The 8218-nt window shown below is 57.7% G+C and overlaps 1 protein-coding gene and 1 non-coding gene across 2 annotated transcripts; both read right to left on the minus strand.

Annotated features, from left to right (window-relative positions):
- Positions 1 to 1842: 1842 nt before the first annotated feature.
- On the minus strand, positions 1843 to 1916 carry TRNAN-GUU (transfer RNA asparagine (anticodon GUU)). The gene has a single exon. It is a non-coding gene; the product is annotated as a tRNA-Asn (tRNA).
- A 4232-nt stretch (positions 1917 to 6148) lies between these two features.
- On the minus strand, positions 6149 to 8218 carry LOC138684264 (RIMS-binding protein 3C-like). Its single transcript, XM_069777962.1, has one exon. The coding sequence runs from the start codon at positions 8216 to 8218 to the stop codon at positions 6149 to 6151; it is 2070 nt and encodes a 689-aa protein (XP_069634063.1).

Below are 8218 nucleotides of genomic sequence, written 5' to 3' on the forward strand. Positions count from 1 at the left end.
TTTTTTTATTGTATTTCTTACTGAGCTCATGAAATAAAGTTGAAATCACAGCGTATGTTGTCCTGTACATTTGAGAGATCCAAATGGACCGTGACAAAGGGGAAGGCATGGGAACGAGACCATGCCCCGAGGAGGGGAAGCCGTGAGCACCCTGCGCCTTGGGGCCCAGTGTTGCTCCTCGCACGGGCAGGAGCCCCAGCACTGGGAGCTCCCGGGGAAAGGAGTGGGGAGCAATGGCATTAGTCCAGCTTGAGCAGCAGGATCGGCGCCTGGGGACAAAGTGCCTGCAGGAGGGCAGAGGTGCTGTCAGGTGAGACGCCCCTCTGCCACGGCACCCGGGGAAGCCAGGGGCACGGAGGGGAGCCCTCAACCCCCACCTCACCTCATGGTCTTGCAGTCGCTTTAGCAGAGAAGTCCCGACGGCCACAAAGGTAGTGACGGCCGCAGGGACAGTCCCCGTCACCCCGCCTCTGTCCTCAGAACGCGCAGGTCTGGACTGGGAACGCACGCATGGGCAGAGAGCTGCAAGAAAAGAAAGAAATGGCTTTGCTGGCTGCAGGGCTTCACACCAGGGAGGGGTGAGGATCTTCCCAGACTGCCCCAGCACTATCAGCCTGTGCTGGGCTGTACTGGCAAGAGGGAAGTCAGTGGGATGAGGGGAGGGAGTCTTCCCCTCACCGCGGCAGTGGGAAGACCACCTTGGGGGACTGGGCCCATCCTGGGCTCCTCAGTGACAGAACGGCAGCAATGCGCTGGAGCGAGTCCAGCACAGGGGCCCTGAGCTGGCCAGGGGATGGACATGGGCTCCGCAAGGAGAGGCTGGCAGGGCTGGGGCTGGGCAGCCCTGACAAGAGCCGGCCAGCCCAAGTCACCTCTGAGCGGTCCCCAGCTGCCTCAGGGAGAGGATGGAGCCAGGACCCTCTGGGACGTGCCTGGCAGCAGGATGAGAGGTGATGGGACGCAGCCCCCAGCACCCGGCTGGGACAGACACTGCCTCCAGCACGTATCAGACCCCAGCCTGCCACCAGCCCCTCACCTATGAGCGCTCTCATCCTCCGCATGGGCAGCAGGATCCCACGGATCGACACACTGCTCCTCCAGGCAAAAGCCATGAGAAACTGGGGCAGCACCAGCCCCAGGAGGAAGATGTAGAGCCCAACCATTGTGACCTCACAGAGGGCTCCGGTGACATGGGGACATGTGCTGGGGACGCAGCAGCACCCTGGGGACCCCCCCAGGCCCACAAATGCAGGATTTTCCATCACTTGAATTTGCTCATGGTCTTCAAAGAGTTTTAGCAAAGACTTGCTCCAGACAGCCCTTCCCAGCTCTGTCCCTGGGAAGACTGGGACTTCTTTTCTCTCTCAGAAGAGAAGACTTTTCCTTCGGCGGGGGACTGATACTGGTGGGGTGTCCCAGGCCCTTGTGCCTGAAGGCAGGAGTCTGGAGAAGAACAAGCAGCAGTGGATGGGGATCAAGTCAGGTGAAAGGCAGAACATTAAAGCAATTAAGCTTAGTAAGAGTAGAGAAATGAGTCTAATGACCATCAAGAAGAAGGAGAAATGTTTGTAGAGCACGCTACTGTTAGTGTCTTTAGTGAAAGTAGAACTGCAGCAAATTATGTGGTGGGTTGAGCCCAGGTGGGAGGTAAGCCCTGCTCCCCAAGCTGGGCAGGCAAATGAGAATAAGGAACTGTTGCTATCAGTTTTCTTTCCTTCCTGTGGCTTTGGTGAGGGGACTGAAGAGCCTGTGTTTTTTTCTAGAGCCATAGGATGCTTTGGGTTGGAAGGGACCTTAAAGAAGGCTAGAAGGCTGTGGCATAGGCAGGCAAGAGGGGAGAGGCGTCCCTGGGTGGGCTCGAACCACCGACCTTTCGGTTAACAGCCGAACGCGCTAACCGATTGCGCCACAGAGACTCCCAAAGGGAGCTCCGCGGGGCTTCCCAACGGCAGGCAGCTGTTCGGCCATTGCCAGGGAAGCAGAGCTTCCTCACGCGTAATGGTGACCTGGGAAGAGAAACACCACAACCCTCAATGCCCACCCTTCATCCTTGGCTCCCTGAGCGACGCACCTCCCCTCCCACGGCATTCCTGCGAGCACTCCTGTCCCATTCCCTGCCCGCTGCAGACCACCCACCTGCAATTAGCAAAGGCGGGCACCAAATTAACTCCTCCGGGAGCCTTGCACAAGTGCTTCGACCTCAAGAAGCACAAGAAGCAGCGGTACTGGGCACAGTACCCTGCAGGAGTTGGCCAGATGCATCCCTGGGGCTCTTACCTGGTCAGGAGACGCACCCCCTCAGGGTGAGCCACGGGGTCTTCCAGGCGAGCCCACACTCCCCGATTCACGAGCAGCCGCGTCCATTTCTGCGCCATGCATTTGCCCAGCATCAACTCGACAGCTGAAAGGAAAATCCTGGCAAAAGAAGCAAAGCGCAAAATAAACAAACCCAATCAAACAAAACAAGTCCAAACAGCACCACCGCCAGAAACCCCAAGAACTCTCAAATCGCAGCAGGTTAGGGGAAGACTGATCTGCAGCAGAGCTAAATAGCCCTGGAATGACGCTTCACAGCCTTCCAGACTGCAGCTAACGACACTGGCATTTTCTTCATGCCCCAGACCCACCGAAGCAGAAGAAAAGCCACGCCTCTAGACTGACTCCACGCTAGGTGTCAACCAAGGCCAACACCTCATACCTCTTCCCACCAGCCTTTGGCCAAGAATGACACCAGTGCCCGCAAGAGTCACTGCTCCAGCGGGGGTCCGTTGAGGGAGTGCAATGCTATTGTGCACACAAGGGGATGCAGGAGGCAAGAGGACGGCCGTCCGCAGTATGAGCTGCGTAAGACCTTCCTGCCTGGGAGCTGGAGTTTCTCCATGAAGGAACAGAAGTAAAACCAACCACGACGACCGCTTTCCACATCTAGGAAGTGGGGCAGGCCAAGCCCTCCCTCAGCCCCACAAAGGCACATGCCTTGGCACGGGGAACTGAAGCCAGCCCCTCCATCTGCCCCTTCGGCTCTTTACCTGCACGGCTTCTCCACATGCAGTTGTTTCCAGCTGGTCATGAGCAAAAGCTGCCTCTCCCCACCCAGCATTTCACTGGCCCACCTGAGCAGGCTGGGAAGGAGGTGGGGAAGCAGTTGCCTGAGCTCCTCCGTGCTCCTCAGGGCAAGCACCACCTCGGAGATGGCACGGGTGATCTGCAGAGAAACATGACCAAGAACCACCTGTTCAGGGAAGGCCTTTTCCCTCCAGCCCGGTTCCCCCGCCTGCCCGGGGTGGGGGGTCACTGTCCGCACTTGTCACTGCTGCTTAGACCTCAAGAAGCACAAAGGGGCCTCGGGGAGGTTCTCCCTTCCACAAGATGTGCTTCCTCAACTGGGGTTTTTAGCATGCATGAATGGTGACTGGAGAAACGTGGTCATCCCCTGACAATGAGATGGAAAGCCTTAAGAGCTTCTTAACGTCTCAGTTAGTGATTGGGCAGTGACTGGCAGCGCGTAGGGATGCCAAAGAGGGTGGAGGGAACTCGGCAAGAAGCAAGGCGGCGGTTGAGGGTTTTAGCGCATCCTTCCAACCATGTGCGAACCCAGAAATGGGAAGCCGTTGATGTCTGTGGGTGGAGGAGGAATAGGTCTGCCCTGGGAACGTGACTGAAGGACTCTGAACAAAGGAGAGGTTTCCATCATGTGCGCGTGCCTCACCCGGGGAGATGGGGAATGCCCTCTGCTGTGGCGTGGCTAGACGGTGCTCAACATGCTCCATGAGCTGACCTGCCTCTCGTCCTCCCCTTCACTCCCCACACTTGGATGGACCTCAGGAAGCCTTTTGCTTCCTTCTAGGCTGGTTCATTCTTTCAATATCTGCAGTTCAGGAACTTGGCACCAAAGGCCTCGTTAACATGCAAAGTGCCACAAGAAGCCACATAATAGAATTCTAGAATCATAGAATAGTTTGGCTTGGAAGGGACCTTTCAAGTGTTACCAGAAGTCGGCACTTCAGAAACTCTCTGAGACTCAATTTTGGAGTTTTAGAAAGCAGGCATTCTTCATTGCATCGCTGGATGCACGGGGGATCGTTCCACCTATCGTGCATACCAATTCTTTCAACAGTTGAGATTATATACAGAATGGACATACATATTCACGATTTTTCCTGGAAACAATTAACATATTCATCTGAATTCCAGGAACTCAGTCATATATGTAAATGTCCTTGGCGCAGGCGCACTCGAGATCTTTGGTGATCTTCAGGGGTCCTCTGGTGGTCTTTGATAGTCTTCCTCACTTGTCCACTAGTTGACCCTTTTCTAGTGATTCTGCGTGGTTGGACACTACACGTTTGATACAACTTATGCTAAAGAATGTTCATTAGTATCTCTACTATCTCTCTTTTCTTGATATGCATTCTTTTGTCACAAACCACATTGACGCTCTGCAGCCGTACCCGGGAGAAGGCAGCCATTGTGCCCTGTCCCTCTGACAATGCAGCAGGGAAGCCTTGCTCAGCAGCACGTCTTCCTACAAACTGGACAAACTGTGAGGGTTGTTCTGACAGATGCTTTGGACGTGGCAGGTTTTGGAGACTCCTCCAGGAAACTCACACATGTGCACTGCCCTGCAGCTGGAGCCTTACCGTGTAAAGTCCTGGGAAGACTTCTCCCACACTGGGAGCTCAGCTGTCCTCCCACTGACCTCTCTCTACCTCGCTCGTCTCCCCTCACTACCTGCAGGCAGTGCCTTCAGCCCTGCTGTGCTTCGCAGGGGAGCTGCTCCTGGGCAGAGCTGTCTCTCACAAAGCGCTGCCCACTTGCTGGGAGCTCCCTCCGTCCCAGGAGCCCGGCCCAGCTCAGGAGCAGAGGACCAGCCCAAGGCTTCACTTTCTCTGCCTCTCCTGGGCTCCCTGCAGATGTCTCAGCTCCTGAAAGGCAGTGGAGTCACCCTTGGGGGATGGACTTTTTAGCTGACTGCAGTAATCGCCAATTGTCCCTCTCTAAAGAGTGGAGAGAGAGCGATTCCAAAAGCATGGCTTGTCCTACCAGAGCACAGATGTCTATGAGAGGTGTAGATGTTCCCCTCTGGGCACGGATATTCTTGGCCCATAACAAAAAGGACACACAGGCAGTGACAGGGAGGTGTTGGTTAAACGCTCTGGCTGGGCGGGGATTCAGCTGAAGCAATGCAGACATCTCATCCCCAGCTGGAAGCCCTGGGGATGAGGCAGGATTCAGATCCCCCCATGCATCCCACAGACCCACAGTGTTAAGGGATGTCAAGACTGGCCACCGCTTCCAGGCACTGCAGCCAAGGACCCCTCCCACCGTGCCCCTGGAGCCCAGACCAGTACCACCAGTACAGTCCTGCCTGGCTGCTGGAGCCCAGCCCGGTGCCTGGGGATCTGGAGCCTTTGCTCAGGCTGAGGGATGCAGCTGCCACTTTTCCGCTTGCAGGTGCAACTTCTAGCGAAGCTGAGCACGCATCCCAGAGATGCACACGCACAGACACACCTGCGGAGAGGACACTGACACGGCCAGTCACACAGACGAGGCGCTGCCGTCAACAGTACCCACATGGAGGACTCACACAAAACACAGAGACAGCCATGTCCCCTCCTCCTCTTGGGCTGCCAGAGACAGGAGGTCACTAGTGCAGGCACACACACAACACGCTGTGCGTTCACAAGCACACGCATGTTCACGGATCCCCAGAGTACCGGCACGGCCTCTCTGCCCTGCCAGTACCCCTGCCTGGATTCCGGCCCTCTGACCCACCCCACGAGTCGCCTACTTGCTGACTGGTCCGTCTTGGTGCTCCCTGCAAACGTGCAGCACTCACACATTCGTGGTGCAGGAACCCCACAGCCACCCAGCACAGACCCTCTGCCCACCTGATATCCCAGCCAGGGCCCGGCTGCACTGGGACCCACGCCAGTAGCTGGCACCACAAGCCAGGGGTGCCTACACCCCCCGGTTGACTCCAGTAGCTGGCACCCAGTCCACCCACGCCAAGCCCCCCAGTAGCTGGCACATAGTCCTTTCAGTACACATCCACACAGGATAGAGAGTGAGGTTGTGCAGAGAGATCGTTAGGAAAAGATTTAATAAGAACATATAAGAAGACAGGACAGACATCATCTGTGTCCTGCTACCAATCACTTGTCTCTGGACAGACTCCGGTGTCATCAGGTTGTCCGTCATCTGAAACTTCTTCAACAAGATTAGAGGGGACGAAGCCTCTTGTGCCGTCGGTCAGCTCTCCCACGTACCAGCCGTCTTCATCCACGTCTCCAAAGATGTACACGTATTGCCCAGCAACTAGAGGAAGCTCTAGTTCAGGCCGCTCATTGGGACCACTGAAAGGATCGTAGCTGTATCGAGCTACGAATGCTCGCAGCTCCGCCGGTTGTTTTCTCATAGCCGCCAGGAGGATGGGCTCCTTGTCTGCAGCCCCGTTAGCCTGGCGCGGCCTGGAAATGATACGCTTGGATCTTTCTCTTTCCAGCCATTCAAGTTCCCGAAGTAGCTGCTGGTGTTGCTCGTTTAGCTTCTGATACCAAACCAGCTGGGCTCGAAACAGTTGCAGGGTTTCTTGGTGCTCCCCGTGTGCTTCTGCCTGAGCCCTCGGCAAACACTTGCCTTGCTCTTCTTTCCTCTGGAGCGCTAACTTTGTCTCCTCAAGTTCCTTCTCCAGCTGTTGACTCCTTTCTGCCATTTCTCTCATGGCTTCCAGTTTGCGCTCTGCCTCTTCCAGCTGGGTTTGAAGACAGACCTTCATTTGGATGGCAGCATCTCGCTCCGCTGCCACTCGCGCCAGTTGCCCTTTCAGGTCGGCATTTTCAGCTCGAACTGTCAAACCCATCTGCCCACGGAGGCGAGCATTTTCTTCAGCCAGGCGGGTGTTTTCATTTGTCACCTCCGAGAGCTGCACCTCTAACTCCTCGCCGGTTCGGCTGTGGGCGCTCACATGATCAGAGGCCTCTTCACCTGCAGCCACTTGGGCCTGAAGCTCCTCAGCTGCCTTCTCTGAGAAGTCATGCTGCTTGTCTTGTGCCAGCAAAGCTCCAGCAGGCTCTCCCATTTCTCCACCCCTCTGCTGAGGAAGCGATGCCGTGCACGGTTCCTCGGTGGGGCTTTGGATGGGCAGTGGCACTTGAGTGTTGATCAGGCAAACAGTGGTCGCCTGCAGTTGCCTGGATCTTTCTTCCAGCCGCGAGGCGAGGGCAGCTAGGTGAGCATTTATCTGCTGCAGCCTCTCTGCCTTCTTGCGCGCTTCTGGAGAGCCTTCCTTTTTCAGGAGGCGGTTCTCCATCTCAAGGGCACTCTGTTGCCTCTCCAGGTCTTCTAGAAGGCGCCGCAGGCGGCTGTTCTGCTTCAGGAGCACCAGGTCTTGCCCCTCCGGCACCTGGAGCTGAGCATCTGCCACAGCCTTGCACGTTGTTTGCTGCCCAGCGCTGCGGCTTTCCGGCGGTCTTTCCTGGGGTGCCGCCGGGGCCTGGGGCCCTTCTCTGCCAGAGGAGCAGGAGCTCTGCGTCTCCTGATGGCCCTGGTGCCCAGGAGGGCCTTCGGGCTGGGCCGTGCAGGGGGAGGCAGGCAGCTCGCCCTCGAACCGCTGCAGGATGTATTTGAGGAAGAGTCTCCTCTCCAGCTGCAGCTGGTTCTGGAGGTGGCGGATGCGGGCGGGCTGGTAGCCATCCGTCTCCCACTGTAGCTTGCTGAGGACGTCCTGGAGCTTGCTTCGGGCCTCCCTGCCGCTCCTGCTGGGCCTCACCATCTCCTCGGCCAGCTGCCGCTGCAGGTCCCGCGTCTGGTCAACGGCGGCAGTACATGCCTGCCGCAGCAGCTCCTGTCCCTCGCGGAGCTCAGCCTCCTTCCAGCGCAGCAGCTGGTGGGTCTCTGCCACCCGCTGCCGCTGGTTCAGCTCCTGCAGCCGCCGCGCCTCCTGAGCCTGTCGCTGCTCCCACTCAGATCGGAGCCGCTCTGCCAGGAGCTGCCGCTCCCTCTCCAGGGCCGCCTTCAGCTCCCGGGTTTCGGCAGCGAAGCAGCGGCGCAGCTCTTGGGTGCGGAGCCGCTCTTCCTCCAGCTCAGCCTGTCGCGCTTCCCGCTCCCGCCTCTGCTCCTCCTTCTGCGCAAGGCTGCCGGGGGCTTGCGCCGGGCCCCGGCGGGGCAGGGGGTGGCTGCGCGCCACCGGCCCCCGTCCCGCAACGCCCCGCGCCAT

The sequence above is a fragment of the Haliaeetus albicilla genome, unplaced genomic scaffold, assembly GCF_947461875.1.
Source record: "Haliaeetus albicilla unplaced genomic scaffold, bHalAlb1.1 scaffold_139, whole genome shotgun sequence".
Classification (NCBI taxonomy): domain Eukaryota; kingdom Metazoa; phylum Chordata; class Aves; order Accipitriformes; family Accipitridae; genus Haliaeetus; species Haliaeetus albicilla.

What these genes read in the sequence shown, in the direction of transcription:
- LOC138684264 (XM_069777962.1), bottom strand. Translation starts at nt 8,218, where the DNA reads ATGGCGCGGGGCGTTGCGGGACGGGGGCCGGTGGCGCGCAGCCACCCC.